This window comes from Vulpes lagopus, chromosome 11 (genome assembly GCF_018345385.1).
Source record: "Vulpes lagopus strain Blue_001 chromosome 11, ASM1834538v1, whole genome shotgun sequence".
In the NCBI taxonomy this organism is placed as follows: Eukaryota; Metazoa; Chordata; class Mammalia; order Carnivora; family Canidae; genus Vulpes; species Vulpes lagopus.
The window spans coordinates 61342031-61361819 of record NC_054834.1 but is presented as its reverse complement, the minus strand read 5'-3'; the positions used below and the strand labels follow the sequence as shown (position 1 = coordinate 61361819).

Below are 19789 nucleotides of genomic sequence, written 5' to 3'. Positions count from 1 at the left end.
TTCAACTAACCAAACGAACTCATGTCAGAATATAGTCAGCTTCCACTTAGAGACATGAAATAAGATTTAAGCTGAGAGGCTTAAATTGAAAGTGGGATTTTTGTGATTAAGGACAAATAACATCATGCCAGAAATAAAATTCAAACAGTTAGACTGATAGTTTAATACATTATGAATGGCATCCAAACTGTATTCTGAAAACAATTTCTAAACTGGTGATAGGTATGTACACAACAACACATTGGTTTTTGAGATTCTATGATTTATCAGGCAAAAAAGTAAAGTTAAAACTCTCTGCATTGGTATACAAGTTCTTTTAAATTATAATCGTCTTCTTTACAAGCTCTCAAATTCATTCATTTCATTCAATGAGTATTCGTTGAGCATATATTATGTGCTAAGTACTGTTTTAGGCACATGGGATAGATCTGTGTATAAAAACATAAAGGTCCCTGGCCTCTTGGAGCATTCCCTCAAGTAGAGAAGAGACAAAAAGTAGACAATAAATGTAATAAGTAAATTCGGTACTATATCAGGAGATGAAATGCTGTAAGAGGACGGAGGAAAAGCAAAGGTTGGAGACTGAGTAGGATGGTCAGAGGTATGTCTCACTTTGAGGGTGACGTCTGAGCAGAATCAAGAGTCCAATAGATGGCTGTGTGGATTATGTGGGGGAAGAGTGTTCCACACGGAGGACATCCATAGAAAAGGCTTAAGGATGAGTGACGATTGTGAGAGATAGCAAGTACTGTGTTTGGATTGGCATAATCGAGGAGAAGAGTAGAAAAAAATGAGGCCAAATGATGGGAGAGAGCTCCTTCCAGGTAATTCTGATTGAAATGGGGGCCACTGGAGGTTTGATGTGGCTTGACTTTTTGAAAGAAACACTCTGGCTGCTGTATTGAGAACATATTCAAGAACTGGGGGGGAGGGGCAGGGAAAGGAGCAGAAACATGGAAGCATGGAGGTCTGCCATATGGCTACTGCAGCACACCAGGGGAAAGGGGATGGTGATCCAGACCTGATCCGGTCCTTTTCCATGTTAACAACGTCCCCGCTATTCCTGCACACTACTACGCAGTCTGGTGCTGGCACAAGGTTATGTGTTCACACAATATGCCGATGCAGTGTTATTTTTGAGTCCTGCTACAGCACAGGTAAAGCACAGGGGGGTCTTCAGAACCCCCATCAGCTTCTTTATTTCCATTGCTCTTTATTTCCCTACCTTATTTCCATTGCTCGGTCATCCCAGTGCTCCTCAATCATCCTTCATTCTGCTTCCACTCACTAGTTCACTCCTTTTGGCATTTAAATTCAGGTGTCTTTCCCTCCTCAGGGAAACTTTCCCTAAAAAATCTTTTCATTTTAATGCTACCTTCACCTCATCTGAACACCAAGACTTTCAAATTCACAAAACCCCCATGTATTTGTATATATTTTATTCTTAACTTTAGTTTTGTTCTTTATCCCCTGTAAGCTTCAACAGAAAGGGTAACAGGTAATTCTCCTTATAACATAGAAACACAGAATTCTGCAAGTGTCCTCAATGGCAATCCTTTTCACATCATTCTTCTACATACCTCATTAAAAAAAGATGAAAGAAGAGCTGGAGGCACCATAATAAGAAAAGAAAAAGGTACCCGGTATACACTTAGGGTATAATACATGGTAGCCACTTAAAAAAAAAAAAAAAAAAAAAAAAAAAAAAAGGATGTAGATTTACTATTTTCTAAGGGACTCAAGTACAATTTGTTAAAATTATCTTTTTTTTCCTGCTTACAAAGAAAATACAGGTTTATTAAAAATTTAAACCTCACACAAAGATGTAACTTAGAAAAAATAAATAAATAAAAAAAAAAAAAAAAAAAAAAAAAAGATGTAACTTAGAAAGTTCTCCAGAATTCTACAGGTATTTTAAGTTCTCCAAAACGCAAACTATAAAGTTTAACTGGTTTCTTTTTATTTAAGCAATATATCTTGGACAACTTTTCATGTATGCACACATGCACGTAACTACTGATAACATCATCTCATTCTTTTTAATACCTGTATAAGATTTTTTTTTTAAAGATTTTATTTATTCATTCATGAGAGAGAGGCAGAGACATAAACAGAGGGAGAGGCAGGCTCCTCACAGGGAGCCTGATGTGGGACTCCATCCCCAGACCCAAGATCATGCCCTGAGCCAAAGGCAGATGCTCAACCGCTGAGCCACCCAGATGTCTCCCTGTATAAGATTCTAATTCTATTGATATAGAAATCTGGATTATTTCCAATGTAATGATTAATACTATAATGAACATTATAAATATCTTAACATCTTACACAAGTATTTATTAAGTAAGCTAAGTCCATTCTGGGATCAGATTATAAACATTTATTTTTATTTATTTTTTTTTTTTAATTTTTTATTTATTTATGATAGTCACAGAGAGAGAGAGAGAGGCAGAGACACAGGCGGAGGGAGAAGCAGGCTCCATACACCGGGAGCCTGATGTGGGATTCGATCCCGGGTCTCCAGGATCGCGCCCTGGGCCAAAGGCAGGCGCCAAACCGCTGCGCCACCCAGGGATCCCCAGATTATAAACATTTAAAATTTGTTATTTTTATTTCATAGCAATAAGTCATATAACACTACTGATCCAAAAAGCAAGGGCAGACAGAATTCCAGATGTATAATTTTTCATTTATCACCTCCCATACTCATGTTTACTAAGTTTACCAGATCCTACCAAAGATGAACAGTTTATTTATCCTTAATTTAAAAACACCGGTGAAACAGCCATATTCTGTGAGAATGGTTCTGTTGTGAATTGACTGTTACTGCTGCAAACATGTAAGCAAAGGGATCTATGTCACAGAATACTCTCATCATCTTAGGTTTTCCTTGCTCTGTGAAAACTCATGTGAAGCAATATGTCAGGAGATCACACGCCCTTACTATTCGAGGATACTTCACTCGTATCTCTTTCAAATGATCTAAAAATAAAATTACTTAGCTGTGTCAAGGCTTGAGCTTGATCCACAATGGTCAAAATGATAAAGGGTAGGCAAAGGATTACCAAAGAAATGAAGAAAAAGAAGTATTTGCTTTCCTTCAACTAATAATCTATATCCTGATGTGGGTTACTAAGTCCCCCCCACCTCCAGCAGCTGTCCAGGAATAGTTCTCGATAAACACAAAATGAAAAGGAAGTACAAGTGATTTCATTTTAAGGCAACCTAAGTCCCTGAAGATTATAGTAGCTATCAATAAAGGAGAGGTGGAAAGAATGGGGAGCCCTTCCAAGCAGAAGCAGGAGATCCCCAAAGATTCCTCAAGGACAGTCATAACTGGCAGTTTATCCTGATTGTATTTATAGTTACTTCACCTCTCTCATACTTTCCTTCCTCATTTGTTAAAGTGAGGGTAATAATAGTATCTACCTCACAGGGTTGTGAGGATTAATAATAAATATAAAACACTTAGAATAGTACCTAATAGATAAGAAGCACTCTGTAAGTGTTAACTTTTATTTTTAGAGAATGAGTTGAGATTTCTGTGGCCATTTACTGCTCTTAGATGATGTAAACATTTTTCCACGCAGAAGGACTAGCGTCTTAAAGAAACATGACATCAGAGCATCAGTAGCAGTCACTTAAAATAACTACTAACAAGTATCATTCAAGACACTCACTCTTGAGTTAAAAGCTATTAAATCCTAACACATGTCAAAGGTCTGATATTTTACCTCTTGGTTTAAAATTCTTTACCCCAGCTCAAACAGCATCTTCTACAGTGAAGAAATCCCAGGTTGACAGCAATTTTTAAATTTTAAATCTGTATAATATTTATATCAAGATATTACGGAGAATTAAGTTTTTGTTTTTTAAAGATTTTATATATTTGAGAGAGAGAGAGAGCACGCATTCGAGTGTGTGAGAGCAGAGGAAGAGGGGCAAGCAGATTCCCCACTGAGCTGGGAGCCAGGCTTGATCCCAGGACCCTGAGATCACAACCTGTGCCCAAGTCAGACATTCAACTGAAGAATTAAGTTTTTAACTTTAGGGGCACCTGAGTGGCTCAGTTAGGTGGCTCTTGATTTTGGCTCAGGTCATGATCTTAGGGTACTGAGACTGAGCCCTGCATTGGGCTCTCTGTGCTGACACGGAGCCTGCCTGAGATTCTCTTTCTCTCCCTCTCTCTCTCTGCACCACCCTCCCCCTGCTCTCTCTCCAAAGATTTTAACTTTATAATTCATGTATATTATACTCTCAAAGATAAGAACTCATATTTGGAAAACTTTTCTCCATCATAAACTTTGTTGACCAAGAAAAGTCTTTCTTAATCACTTATGATCTAGGGCACAAAGTGAGCTGACCATATGCTATTCCATTGCCTTTACTTTTTACTACCTGTTCTTTTATTGGATAACCCTACAGGCTTTTTTGATGTGTGTGTACTTTTCTTTTGTCCATCATATAAAATACAGTCCTGTACACACTAATGTCCTTTTAAGGCAATATTCTCCCCAACTTGTGAGGAACATAGAAGCAGAAAAAAATTGTCCACAGCATGCTGAAAGTCAATGAGAAGAGCTGAAACTATTTCTCTTCCGTCCAGGTTCAGAACTGAGGACATATTAGTATGCCATCTCATCTTCTCCATTAACTTTATTTAATCCTGAGGAATTTGCTAAAAAATGGTGACATTCAGGACAATACTTTAAGAGAAAAGGAGTTGTAGAAGCAAGTGCACAATGTCTGTAACTTCTATTGTATCCTGTAGGATAGACTAAACTAACTTCCAAATACAATTTGCAATTCTCATGAGTTCCTTGCGTTTGCAATTCTATTCTGCAACTCTTTCCCTGTGATCTCCATGGAGAGAGAACAGCATCTTAGATCATGTCATCCTCTTGGAGGCTCTCATCTAAACTATGGCTATGATCCAAAAGGGCTTTGGTTTCCTTCTGTAATTGGCCTTGCTTCTACCTTAAACACTTCTCTTGCTGCTCCGGATAGTGGCAGTTTTAAACTCTACTGTATTTTGTAAACCTTGATTAACAGTACTATACTTTCTCATTTATGCCAGTTAACTCAGTGTAAGTTTTAACAAATTTAAGTTGTTCAGGTCATTGCAAAACGAGTAACCATTATTATGCCTTTAAGACCTCTTTTTTCTTTTTAATATTCAACATTTTAAGATTAGTCATTATCGTGAGATTTCCTCTTGCAACTTAGCTTTGAATATTCGTTGCAAAGACAGAAATGCTGATTCCAAAGAAATCACACATACTTTACACATCCCAACAGAAACACTGTCATTGCTACTTTTCGATACCAACAGTCAAAAGCAAAAAATTTGCATTGACTCTTACCTACTTCTTTTTTGAAAGCACATTTTATTGGTATACTTGCTCCAGGATCTTTAATTCTTTTTTTTTTTTTTTAAAGATTTTATTTATTTATTCGTAGACACAGAGAGAAAGAGGCAGAGACACAGGCAGAGGGAGAAGCAGGCTCCATGCAGGGAGCCAGCCCGATGTGGGACTCGATCCCGGGTCCCCAGGATCACACCACAGGTTGCAGGCGGCGCCCAACCGCTGAGCCACCGGGGCTGCCCAGGATCTTTAATTCTTAAATTTTATCATGTAAGCTTGTTCCCTAAGTTTCCCATTTTAGTAATTATAACTCTGAGCCATGTTTAGTCTGGCTCTTTAATTTTTTACCTTTTTCCAACTCCTAAAATATTTATCTATATCCAGGAATAGGAAAATTTCATCTGTGCCCAGCCCTTTTCTAACTAAAGAAGACTTCCTATCACCACAATTCTTAGAAAGAAATGCTTTTTAGTTTATTGAAGATACTACGTAAGCCAATAGCAGGGTCACACAATACATCACTGATTAACTGAATTTTAAAACTATATACCCAAGTCCAAGTTTTCTTTTAGTCTACTAGTTTTCCAAGTTATATATTCCACAAATAAAAACTTCCTTCTTCCAGGATTATTTCAAATCTTCATAAAACGTCTACTTGTCTAACTATTTGCATGCCTTACAGTATCAACCTAGAACCACAGATAAAACAGCTGGAAGGCACTGTACTCAGAGAACACCTGGTTTTATACATAAATGAGGCAAAACAGGGGCCCCAGGGGAGTGAAGTAGATGCTTCCAGTGAAGACTAAACTATTTGAGACTTCTAAGAATAGAATATTTTGCCAAGTTTTTGAATGTAGTTACTTTTACTAAGACAAATCACTTATACAAGAGAATATTTGAAGAGCAAGAGATCAAGATGACATTACAGGAGAAAGATGTCTTACCAACAGCACCTGACCCAAATGTATCATCATTGAATTGATCAATCTCTTCATCTTCTTCTCCTAAGCCCTGAAAGGCATCTTCATCTTCATCCAGGGGACAATCCTCTAAGGACTAAAAAAAAAAAAAAAAAAAAAAAAAAGAAGAGAGCTTATTAGGTATTCATGAAGTTCACACCTTCACTTAAAAAAATGCTCATTTTGTCCCTCCAATCATCAAAATAGCTTATGACCTCTTGCAAAGACAGCATTTTTTTCTGCCCCAATTTCCCTGACATTGGAAGATGGCAGTATCTTCTTTCAGTTTCTCTTTTCCCAAACACTCCATTTCTCTATCAAGAATCTAGTGTTTGTTCGAGCAACCAAGAAATTAGGCTCCCAACTTTTTTGACATCACTGGTTAGAAGTAATGACAACTGAAAACGAACACTTTATCATTGAGTTTTACACATATTTTTCAACAGAAGCATCATGTTACTCATATTCATGTCAAAATATCAGTTACTTTATGTCCTTTTACAGCCTTCTCTTCATTTTCCACCCTTCTGTATTCTGTAGGCCCAAACTCTGAGGATGAAACAGAAAGCTAAATTTTCAACCTCAATTAAGTGAACTCTGGGAAAGCCATGATATGGTGAATTCAAGTTCTGGCCTCATTCTCACAAGAGAATGGCGCAAACTTGGCCAAATCGTATTCTGGTTAACTCGTTAAACACCTCTTGAGTACCTACTGTGTCTCCAGCTCTGTGTTAGGCTCTGAGTGGTAACAAAGGGACAATACCTTAGAGAGTTGTGTGAGAATTAAATGAGGCAAAGATTTGGCAAAAATTGTGGACTGCTGAACGATGGTAGTATCAGAACAATTTAGGTTCCTTCTGCTTTAAGCATTTCCCCCTCTCCACTTTAGTTTTCCACTGATTTCTTATTTCTCCAAGTTATCTTTTGTGTTGGCAACTCTGCCTACTGCACCTCATCATCTCTCTCCACGTTTACATCAAGTCGGTTCGGTCTTGAACCATTCCTATCAAGTATACGTGTCCCCAATTTTCAAAGACTCAGGCCACATATCAATAGGCAAGCCTGTGATATACCGTGCCAGGCTACCTCCTGAAGTAGGCTGTGCCCAAAGGCAAGGTTAGGCCAAGAGGCCATCCTAACCCGGGTTAAGCCCTCCCAAAGTTCCCCAAAGCAGGCATGCGACTGCCTCCGCAGCAGAGGCAGCTTCCAGCCGCACTGCACTCCCTTCCAAATCACAGAAGACCTACTTAACCAAATCACTGCTTTTTAAAATTGTGAAGCTTCTCAGCGATCACCTGGAGCAGCCTTCCGTCTACAAATCCAGAAACTTTCTGTCCAGAGACTAGGAGCAGCTCAAGGTCAAAGGGTGAGTTAGTGGCAGGGTCACAGGACTCCCGACTGTTGCTGCTGCATTCCCGGGATGGTCAGCGAGCCCACGTCTCCCTCCACTCGCCCCAGAACAACTTCTGCGGGACACGCCCCCTCCCAGTTCGGAGCCCGGTTTGGTAAACAGTCTCGGGCCCCACGAAAGGGCGAGTCCGGGGCCCCCCACCCCCCGCCCCACGACCCGCCCGTGCCCGAGCCTCCGGGTGTGTGTGTAACCGGAGGGGAGGGGGTTCCGGGTCCAGGGCGGGAAACGTGTGTCTAGGCTTTCCCGGGAGACTCTTCCCGAAGGAGCGCCAGCCGGTGGGTGCAGCGCTCTGCCCTCCGCGGCTCCCACCGGGGGTGGGGGTGGGGGTGGGGGTGGGGGCGGGGGCTGCTCAGGTCACCGCACTTAACGGGCCCTCCCCACCCCAAAACGGAGGCCAACTCTCCCCAGCCGCAACTGATAGGGGCAGTCCCGCCCCCTGGAGCCGGCTCCGCGCCCTCGGACTAAAGCCGCGCGCGACCCCAGGCCCTACGCGCTCCACTCGGTCCCGCGTCCCGCCGCCAGCCGCCCCCCCCGCCCTTCCCCTCCCCTCCCCTCCCCTCCCCCCCGGGGCGCGGGGGTGAGAGCAGAGGGGGCGCGGGAGGGAGGGAGGGGTCACTTCCGGTCGCAAGAGCTCACCTCGTAGCGGAACATTCTTGGGGAGGGGGGGAGGGAGCGGGGAGGGGAGTGGGGGAGGGAGGGAAGAAGCGCTGCCGCCCCGGGCTTCTCCGCGCGCGGGTCCTCCGCCGGCTCGCGACCCCGGGCCGCCGCCGTACGCCGGAGCGTGCGTGGGAACGTGCACAGGCGCGCCTCGGGGAGGGCGGCCCCCGCTCGGCGCCCGGCGCGGCGGCTGCGCGGGGACAGATTTGGCGTCCCGCTTCCTAGTCTCAGCGGCGGGAAGGAGGTCCCGTGGAGAGACACTGCGCACGCGCCGCCCGTCGGGGGCTTCCTCGCGAGCTGGACTCGCAGCCCCGCCCCCCCCCCCCCCCCCCCCCCGCCGGCTTGTCAGCGCCCGCCCCGCGCTCAAGGCCGAGTCACGAGTTTTCCGTCACCGACGGGGCGGAGAAAAACTCCTGATTGCCACAGGCTCTGGCTCCGGAGAGCCCCGGGCTGAGCGGGCTGGCGGACGCGGAGGTGGCTGGGCCGTGTCTCCAGCGGGCGGCCTCGGCGGTCCCGGCCGGGCCTTCGTCGGGGGCTGGATTCGTCGCCGCTCGAGCCGCGCGTCACCCGCTGAGTGCACAGCAGGTCGGAGCCGTGGTTTATGTGTGTCGAGGGGATGACGGCGCCGCGTGCCTCCGAAGCGGGGGCTGGTTCCGGGAGGTCCGACCGGGGCGATATTTTTAGGCGCCAGGTGCTCCGGGCAAGTGGCGCGGGGGAGCCGGCAGAGGTCGGCGGGGCCACGGAGCGCCGCCCCCCGCCTGCGCCCCGGGGGACCCCGCCCCCCACGCCCAGCGGCCCGAGCCCGGGAAGGCGCTGCTCCGGGGCTCAGCCTCCGCGCCCTGCTCCCAGGGGGCCTGGAGGGTCGCCCCCCGCCTGCGCCCCGGGGGACCCCGCCCCCCACGCCCAGCGGCCCGAGCCCGGGAAGGCGCTGCTCCGGGGCTCAGCCTCCGCGCCCTGCTCCCAGGGGGCCTGGAGGGTCGCCCCCCGCCTGCGCCCCGGGGGACCCCGCCCCCCACGCCCAGCGGCCCGAGCCCGGGAAGGCGCTGCTCCGGGGCTCAGCCTCCGCGCCCTGCTCCCAGGGGGCCTGGAGGGTCGCCCGCCCCCCACCCGTGCGGGCGCTTGGGCCCCCTGAGCTCACAGAACTAACTCTCTCTTTTCCCCGTAAGGACTAAACTGCAACCACGAAGAACTCATTCCTGTGCGTTTCGCAACTCCTCTCTCCGCGTGTCTGAAAACGCAGCCTGGCCTAGGGATGGCACGCGGCGAATTCCTCACGTGTGAATCAGAGCCTGAGTCCGCACACTTCGGATCTGGAAATAGGAGTCCTGGGTGGGAATCGGTGCTTTGTCACCGGCTCCCAGCTTTTGGGCAAGTTACTCAATCGTCTCAGAGCTTTAATTTGTCTGTAAAAGGGGTTGAATGATCTATCTCCCTGCCTCCCAGAGCAGTGGTTCAGTGGCATGATGATGTCAAATGTTACTAGTCGCTGTTGAAGCCTGCCTGGCCCTCTGCCAGGTGCTATGTATGGATTATCTAAGTAAATCCTTCCTTAGGCCAACCCCCCCAGAGGTAGGTACTATTATTTTCTTTATTTTGTAAGTGAGGAACTTGAGGATTAGAAATGTTAAGTAATTTGCCCCAAACCACCCATTGGCAAGTGGTGAGGCTGGCACCTTGGGCCTCTCCGATTCCAGAAACCCAATATGTGAAGCGCTGTGACAACTTAACAAAAGCAAGTGCTTATGTGGGCCAGGCCTGAACTTTAGGGGAGAAGAGTAGCAGGTGGAGGGAAAAGATGATGGTAGGGTTTGGGGCAAGCGCTGAACATTACAGAACAGTACTAGGGACCATCAGATCTTAACAGTGTCCAAAGAATTGGTGCTATTTAGACCAGGGGTTGGAAACTATGACTGTTGGCTGAATCAGGCCAGTTGCCTTCCGTTTTAGCTAAAGTTTTGTGGAAACAATCACTCTCATTTATTGGTTGCTTTAGGGCAGCGGAAGGCAGAGAGATGAGTACTCTCAGCGGAGACCACTTGGCCCCCAAAGCCTAAAATATCTACTAACAGACTCTATGGGAAATGTTTGCTGACCCTTAATGATACAGATTGTGTGTCAGAGGATCAACAAAATTACCCATTTTTTCTCCTGTAATACCTGTTTGTGAGGTTAATGGGAGTCCTTTTAAAAGAATAATGCATTTTTTTTAGTTGTGTAATAGATCCTGAATTAAGATGGGGAGGGCACAAATTCTTTTCACAAGTGATTCTTTTTTTTTTTTTTTTTAAGATTTTATTTATTTATTCATGAGAGAGAGAGAAAGAGAGAGAGAGAAAGAAAGGCAGAGACACAGGCAGAGGGAGAAGTAGGCTTCATGCAGGGAGCCCGACATAGGACTTGATCCCGGGTCTCCAGGATCATGCCCTGGGCTGAAGGCAGCGCTAAACCACTGAGCCACCCGGGCTGCCCTCACAAGTGATTCTTTAAAAATAAGATCTGACACCTCTGGAGAGTGTCCCTTGAGTGGGTGAAAGAAAAGTCTCTCTGGCGTGCCATTTAGGTAGAAGTTTGACACACGACAGAGGACATCAGTTAGACAAAGCCACTGCGTTTTCTTTAGCACCGTCTTTTTCCAAAAGCTACAAATAATTCCTTGTGGTATTAATAGGCTCTATACATTCTTTAAAAAAAATTGAGGTAAAACAAAATTGACTTTCTTGTGAGACTGTTTTAGATGGTATCAATTTTCTTTAAGTAATGTGCAACTCTTAACCAGTGGTTCTCCGCCTCCTCAAGAGAGGCTGTTAAATCTCTGCTGGGCCTCATCCCTAGAGTTTCTGATTCTGTAGGTCAGAAGTAGGGCCCCGAGAGCAAGTTGCATTTATAACAAGCTGCAGGTGACACTGATGCCACTGGTTCTACCTTAAGAACCATTGCTTTAGTTCATTAAACATGAATGTGTGTAGGGTGTCATCGAGGAGAAAGACTCACCAACTGCCCAGAGGGCCATTGCTCATGTAGTCAGCAAACTTGTGGTACTGTGTTCCTTCTAGAGGTTCTAGGAAAAAATGTTTCCTTACCTTTTTTTTTTTTTTAAAACCTTTTAGAGGTTGCTTGCATTCCTTGGCTTGGAGCCCCATCTTTCCATTTGCAAAGCCAGCAGGCAAGCGTCTTTTGAACTCTACCTCTCACTCTCTCCTTCTGTTGTCACATTCTTCTCTCAAATCCTCCTGCTTCTCTCTTATAAAGACTCTGGAATAAACATCTGGATAATCCAGGATAATCTCCCCATCTCAAGATCCTGAATTACATCTGCAAAATCCCCTTTACCATAGAAAGTAACATATTCATGGGTTCTGGGGTTTAGGATAGGGACATCTTGCGGGGAGGGGACATTTTACAGCCTACTATCATGTGGTATGTGTGAACCATTAGGGGAATTTAAAATGATTTTTGGTGGAATACCTGGGTCACCCAGTTGGTTAAGCGTCTGACTCTTGATTTTCACTCAGGTCATGATCTCAGGGTCTTGAGATCAAGCGCTGCTTTGGGCTCTGTGCTCAGTGGGGAGTCTGCTTGAGATTCTCTCCCACCCCCTTTGCCTTTGCCCTGCCCCCCTGCTCCTGAGCTCTCTCTCAAATAAAATAAATATTAAAAAATAAAATAAAATAAGGGCAGCCCCAGTGGCTCAGAGGTTTAGCGCCACCTTCAGCCCAGGGTGTGATCCTGGAGATCCAGAATTGAGTCCCACATTGGGCTTCTTCCTCTGCCTGTGTCTCTGCCTCTCTCTCCTTCTGTGTCTCTCATGAATGAATGAATGAATGAATGAATAAATAAATAATCAATAAAATAAGATGAGTTTTGGTAGTATAATGAGAAAATTTTTTTTTTTAATTTTTATTTATTTATGATAGTCACAGAGAGAGAGAGAGGCAGAGACAGAGGCAGAGGGAGAAGCAGGCTCCATGCACCGGGAGCCTGATGTGGGACTCGATCCCAGGTCTCCAGGATCGCGCCCTGGGCCAAAGGCAGGTGCCAAACCGCTGTGCCACCCAGGGATCCCGAGAAAATGTTTTAAAATTCAAGTATTTTGTATACTACTTAAAGGTGAAAAGGAAAGGTTCGCTAGGTGAAATCATGAAGGATCATTAAAAGGAGAATCACAAATGAATGAGAGAACATGTAGGCCCACCCTCCTGCCATGGATCCCAGCTTAGTGCTGACCAGTCTTTGACACCAACATGTTGGGAGACATCCATCTTGTGTTCGTAGCAATTGGCTGCCCTGTAGAGGTGGGGAGACACGGTAGTTTTCTGGAATAGGTCATGGCATTGGAAGATAAAAGCAGAAAGCCAGCTTCCTCGCATGATTTTCCATTACTGAACTGGCAAGAGGTGGGGGAAGCTTATAGTTGCTTCCATTATTTCCTTTGGATTCCCTGAGCATTGCAGGGCTGGGATGGGGGCCCAGGGAACTGATTCCCCTTGCCATTTATCTGCATGGCTCAGGAAAGGGATGATGATTCCCTCCTTCCTGAGCCCTTCTCAGTGAGAATAAGTGATGGAAGGCAGAAACTATGTACTTTGCATTCGGCATTTTATTCTTATCATGTACTTAATAGTAATTGTCTGGACATTTCTGAGTTCTCTCAATCATAAACCAATATGTAGAAAAGAATCGGCAAAGTAAAAATGGATTCTATCTCCTGATTCACAGGAGAGGTCTTCACACGCAATCCCTTGAAGGCCCAGGTCTCCAAGTACCTTTAAGTTCCTGTAGAATCACCGGGGCAAGGTCAGTGGCAGCATCCCATTCAGAATAGATCCTTGCCCATTTTACTGGTGACAGCTGGTGCTGAGGAAATGGGGGCAGGGTGGAAGAGGACTCAAGAAGGGTAGGGAGGAAGGGAGGAAATTCTGTGAAAGCTTCAACTTAACTCCTCACACCTTCCTGTTCCCTGAGCCTCAGCCTCACTGATCTGTTTCTGGCATTGGCCTTCTCTATTTTCCCATATCTAAGTGGGAGAAGGTAGGTAAGCTTCTTGTTTTTGGCCTTTTCCTGGGACAGTTGGGGAAAGAGAGATTCAGGCTGGCCTCTGAGACCATTACATGGGAGGGACCTTGGCTATATCTCTTCCTTTGGGCAAACCTTACCAAAGAAAGAGATTTGATCAACAAAGTATGAAAATTAGTCAAAATTCCACGAAGACCATTAACTGTGTTGAGACATTCTGTAAATTACACAGAAGCCTGATATAAAATAAAGTACAGTGATGTTTAAGAATTCTGGTGCACTTGCTGCCCTCACCTATTAGCTGACACTGAAGATGGCTTGCATTCTGGTATTTAATTTTCTTCCTCTTATTAGTGAAATAGGATACTTGTAAAACACATGACATTTTGGACTTTGATGGTTAACTTGGGATGTTATAGTTATTTGATACGTATGACCGTCCGAATGTAGTGGTTAAGATAATAATTATGATTTATTTTGCTAGTGATACTGCAGTTTGGCCAGGACACGATGGGAACAGCGCATCTCTGCTCCAGGTTGCATCACATGGTACTGCTTGAAGCTGGGAATGACCCAGTGGTTGGTTGCTAGAACCATCTGCAGTTTCTCTGAACCTGGGAGTTAAGTTGGTGCTGTCAGCTGAGACCTGAGTGGGGTTTTCGCACTTACATGTGGACTTCCTGTGTGGTTTATTTCTTCACAGCATGGTGGCTAGATTCCAAGAACAAGTGTCCCGTAAGGGCCAATTGGAATCATATCCCCTATCATCACCTAGTCTTGAAGGTGACATAGCATCACTTCTCCTGCAGTTATAAGGCCACCTAGATTCAAGGGCAGGAAAGATGGACCCCACCTCTGGATGGAAAGAGTGTCAACGTCACAGTGGGAGGAGAGCATGTTGGAAGGGATATGTCATGGTGTTGGTCATTTTGGAAAGTTGGGGCCAAGGGGTAGGAGACAAAGCTTTTTGGATAAGAGAGGCCAAGAAACCTCTTGAAACAAAAGTCAAATCTTAACAAGGTAAGTATTTTTCTCCCCTTAAAAAGTCACCACCGCCAGCACCACCTGGGTTTATATGATGGTGTGTGAGAGTGGTACAGAATTAAAGGACATTTGGGAAATCCTTGCAGTTTGGAGCTTATACAATCTTTGGTAAGGACATGATGGAATGTAGGCCATATGCATGCAAAAGCCTCCTAAAATGCAGCTTGTCAATCATTGCTGGGTTCATTCCAATAATGGGAGCTATGTTATCTATTGCTGCACAAAAAATTATCCCAAAACATAGCAGCTAAAAACTAAAGTTACTTCTTATCTTACAAAGCTTCAGAGAGTCAAGAATCTAGAAGGAGCAGCTTAGCAGAGTGATTCTGGCTCATAGTGTTTCAGGAGGTACAGTCAAAAAGTCAGCCAGGGCTCCAGTCATCTGAAGACAGGTCTATATGCCCAACATGGGTTGTCTCTCATAGCTGTTGTCAAGAGGCCTCAGTTTCTCTGTGGACCTCTCCATGGAGCTTCCTGGTAGTTCTCAGAACATGGCAACTTCTCCTAGAGTGAGTTAGGTGAGCAGGGAGAGGCTGCAGCCCCAGTATCTTATGGCCCAGCCTGAGAAGTCATGTATCAGTCCTGTCACATTCTGTTTGCTAGAAATAAGTTAACTAAGTATAGCCCACACTCAAAGGGAGGGGGGTTACGCTCTACCTTGGAAAGGAAGGAACATCGAAGGATTTTTTCGAAACTACCACAACCTGTTTGAAGGCAAACTCCAAACCTATTAACTGTGGCAAATTTCTGGAAAGATAAATTCATTCTAATACTGTGATGTAAATGATCATAAAATACCAGTGGTACAAATAAGGTGGTATTGGTGTAGCAATGTATGGACTGATAGATACAGGGAACGCAGTAAGCACCAAAGAAATAGGGCTTAAGAGAAATGTGTATTTACTACATGATGAAGATGATAATTCAATGAATAAATGGATAAACATGGTTTGAAAATTATACTGAAGCAGGAGATCTCTGGGTGGCTTGGCGGTTTGGCGCCTGCCTTTGGCCCAGGGCGTGGTCCTGGAGTCCCGGGATCAAGTCCCACGTTGGGCTCCTAGCATGGAGCCTGCTTCTCCCTCTGCCTGTGTCTCTGCCCCCCCCCCCATGTCTATCATAAATAAATAAATAAATAAATAAATAAATAAATAAATAAATAAATAAATCTTTAAAAAAAATTATACTGAAGCAGTTGGTTATTTGAGGTAAAAGTTAAAGCCTTATAGCACAGCATACAGCACAACAAATTCCAGAATGGTAAGTTCCATTTAAAAATTTAAACATAAAGCACCAAGAACAAAATATGAATGAATATTTGATTTCAGAATGTATTTCTTGTAAAAATGGGAAAATCACAAAGCAAAAATTTTTTTAAAGATTTTATTTATTCATGATAGACATAGAGGTAGAGGGAGAAGCAGGCTCCATGCCGGGAGCCTGATGCGGGACTCGATCCCAGGATTCCAGGATTGCGCCCTGGGCCAAAGGCAGGCGCTAAACCGCTGAGCCATCCAGGGATCCCCACAAAGCAAGATTTGAATTGTGAAATCTACAGTAACGTATAGTGTGTATAAATAGCATAATATGTAATATATGTATGAAATAAACTTTCAAAATGCTTCCCACACATAAAGGGCAAACATTGACATAAATTATAAAGACTTAAAAATAGGTCTTAAAATTCTTTAAGCATCTTAGATAAACCCACAAAAATTTTAAATTGCTATAAAATACATAAAAAGTTCAATTTAATGAACTTTTCTAGTTCAAACTAGATTAATAGTTGCCATTGTAAAAACCATCAAAATGACAATAAGAAAAACAGAAGGAAGAAAGTGAAGGAGGGAAGAACGGAAGAAAGGAAGGAAGCAGCTCAGTGTTGAGCATGAAATTATAAGGCAAATACTTCTGTAAATAGTTTGTGGGAGTATACATTTGTAGTCTCTAGGAATGCAATTTGGCAATGTGTGTGTGTAAATAGGGGTTTAAAATTATTTTAACCCTAGGGAAGGAATTAGAGTTAACACACAATAAATTGTATTTAAAGATGTTTATCACAGTGATAACTTGCAGTAGTGAAAAATTGGTAGCCCTTTAAGCGCCAATAAGGATAAATGGAAATAATACGACAGCCCATGTTTTAGAAGGCCACTTCAGCAAGGCAGATGTTTACATTACGAGTTAGAGAATGAAGCAGGGTGCCACATCTCGTAATATGCATAATGTATAAAGTACCCGAATATTATCTGCGGTTTACTTTAATTGGGTTAGAAATGATTTTTAACTTTTTTTCTGTCTACTTTTATAGGTTTCCCAGTTTTTCTAAAATTGATGTATAGTATATTTAAAAATGGAAAAAGTGTTATTTTAAAACTAGAACCATAACAAGACAGGTTGGCAAGAACAGAGAAAAGTTCTTTAATCAGTTCTGCCAGATAATCTTTAGTCCCTTGACCCCTTCTTGAATTTTTCTATTCCAAATGGGGTAAAGATATTGTTTATAATTTTGAAGCATCACCAAATATAGTTTTTTTTTTAAATTTATTTATGATAGTCACACACAGAGAGAGAGAGAGAGAGAGGCAGAGACACAGGCAGAGGGAGAAGCAGGCTCCATGCACCGGGAGCCCGACGTGGGATTCGATCCCAGGTCTCCAGGATCACGCCCTGGGCCAAAGGCAGGCGCTAAACCGCTGCGCCACCCAGGGATCCCCAAATATGGTTTTAAAATGACAATACATTCCAGATACATATTATATTCCAGATGTTATTTTTATAACTTCTCAACACTGGTTTTACAATAAACATTTCCCAAGCTCCGTCAATAGAAAAGAGAAAAAATAAGGCTTAATGAGTAGAAGCTTGAAGAACTATTAGTGCTCTTGGAGGGAGCCTCTTAAAATTATTCTGAGTACTTATGGAATGCTAGTATATGCAAATTTCAGTATATAACAAATAAGAATGTCCTTTGATATCACTTGAAGGAACTCATCAATTCAATAAATATGTATTGACTATCTACTTGAGCTGTTTAAGGCACTAGGGATGGATTAGTGAACAAAAAATATGTGCCCATCTTATTTTAAATAATATCTTATTTTCAGGAGCTTGCACTACCATTGGGAGCTTGAAGTAGGAACTGGGGCCTGAGGAACTAGTAAATCAGTTCCCCTGAGTTGATCATTTTCTGAAGAATGATTTCCTGCCATTTACATGAGCCTAGAAACTCACACATTTCCTAGTGCGGCAGATGTCTTTTCATTACTTTATTTAATGCATCTTTCAGCTCCTTGTTCCTCATACTGTAGATCAAGGGGTTCAAGACAGGGGTGACAAAGGTGTATACGACAGACACCACACGGCCCATTTCTGGGTTGTAGCTAGAGCTGGGGCGTAAATAGATAAGGCTACAGCAGCCATACTGGAGGAGAACTACAGTCAGGTGAGAAGAACAGGTGGAGAAGGCCTTGTGCCGCCCCTCTGCAGAGCGGATCTTCAGAATGGCACCCACAATGAAGACGTATGAGATGGAGATCAGAGAAAAGGGAATGGTGAGGATGATGACACTGACAATGAAGATCATGGCTTCCTGCATTCGAGTATCCCCACAGGCCAGCTGCAAGATCGGGAGTACATCACAGTAGAAGTGAGTGATACTGTTGTGGCCACAAAATGGCAGATGGAAAATCAGAGCTGTTAGTTGTAAGGCTAGAATGAAACCAAGGACCAGGGCTCCCAGAGCCAGCTGGGCACACAGCTGCCATCTCATGATGAGGGTGTAATGCAGAGGCTTCCGAATAGCTACAAACCGATCATAAGCCATGATCCCCAAGAGGATACAGTCAGCACTGCCCAGAAAGACAAAAAAGAACATCTGTGTGCCACAGCCAGTGAAAGAGATGGGTATTCTCCCCATGGTCAGGAGGTTGACCAAAGCGAGAGGGGCAACAGTGGAAGAGTAAAAGATCTCCAGAACTGCCAGATTGGCCAGAAAGAAATACATGGGAGTGTGGAGCGAACGCTCTGCCCAGACAGTGAGAAAGATTGTGGCATTACCAGTGAGACTGCCAATATACATTAGCAAGAAAGCCACAAAAATAAGTATTTGTATCTCCAGGATGGGTGAAAATGGGTGAAAGTGGAACTGGATGTCTATGGTTTGGTTTTCATCTCCCATGAAAGTGGCACCTCAGGTTTTCTAGGACAAAAGAAAAATTATGTTAGGAAAGAAAGTGCTTTGAGCTTTAGGATTAAGGTGATGAAACCGAGTTAGCACCTATAGCTTTAATAATCGAAGAGAGTTTATGCTGGGCAGGTCACTCTCTATTGTTGCTTGTGTTCACCAGCTCACATTATCAAGAGAGTTGGCTCAGTTTAACTATAAAGGATATCACTTTGAGTAAGAGCCACAAATTTGCCCCATGTGGCAATTGAGCTCAGGACTTTGACTTCACTTTTGTTTTGCAAGAACCAGCAGAACTAATAACCACCAAGCCTCAAAACCTACACGTTGCCTAGCAATAATGTACTGGCCATCAAATACGAAGTCATAATGATCTTGAGTCTAAGTCCTATTTTATAAATTAGGATCATATTCTCTCATATGAAGGATGCTCCATTGTCCTCTGAAGGTTTATCTCCCTAGACAAAAAAAGAGGTCAACTTACGCCGATGCAGCAGTATTGAGCACAATGGTTCCGTTACTGGTTTGTGATTGCAGAAAAAATTCTGACCCTTCTAGTATATTGGCCCTTAACTGTAAGGCTAGAATGAAACCAAGAACCAGGGCTCCCAGAGCCAGGTGGGCACACAGCTGCCATCTCATGATGAGGGTGTAATGCAGAAGCTTCTGAATAGCTACAAACCTATCATGAGCCATGATCCCCAAGAGGATACAGTCAGCACCCCATAAACTTATATAAACTTATTATATAAACTTTGTGTTTTTAACCAAGGGTCAAGAGTACAGCAGCTTTAGAAACATCAGTATAGATCTCTAGCTTTGGAAAGTTTAGAAAAAGTCTTCCCCCCGCCCCATGACAATTGGGCAATGCCCACATTTGTGCAAATGGCAGAGAAAGTACCAAGTGTGATATCTTGTACACCTTTCTAAAACCTCTTTTTTTCTTTTATTCTATTTGTGAGATAACTTGTTTTATGTATGTCTGATTTATCAAAAATACATGATCCTTTGCAGGGTAAGGACTGTATCTTTTTCCTCCCCATCTAACGCCTAGTATGGTGACCAATGAATGTTTGTTGAATGAATAAATTAATGATTACGGTTTTCACCATCTGGGTAGATTTTCATTTAGGTAGAGCACATAGTCTTGCAA

The 19789-nt window shown here is 43.7% G+C and overlaps 2 protein-coding genes across 2 annotated transcripts in view; both read right to left on the bottom strand.

Moving 5' to 3' along the window:
* PATL1 (PAT1 homolog 1, processing body mRNA decay factor) overlaps positions 1 to 8721 on the bottom strand; it is a 30127-nt gene extending 21406 nt beyond the window's left edge. The window contains exons 1-2 of the mRNA XM_041722563.1: positions 8373 to 8721; positions 6311 to 6422 (exon numbers count right to left, since the gene is read on the bottom strand). Coding sequence (XP_041578497.1) covers positions 6311 to 6422; positions 8373 to 8387 — 127 coding nt within the window. The 5' untranslated portion in view covers positions 8388 to 8721. The remainder of the gene's footprint in view (positions 1 to 6310; positions 6423 to 8372) is intronic.
* Positions 8722 to 17070: 8349 nt separating this feature from the next.
* Positions 17071 to 19340, bottom strand: LOC121501437 (olfactory receptor 10V1-like). Its single transcript, XM_041773467.1, has one exon. It carries the CDS (start codon positions 18628 to 18630, stop codon positions 17692 to 17694), a length of 939 nt encoding a protein of 312 aa, XP_041629401.1. The 5' UTR covers positions 18631 to 19340; the 3' UTR covers positions 17071 to 17691.
* Between the last annotated feature and the right edge of the window lie 449 nt (positions 19341 to 19789).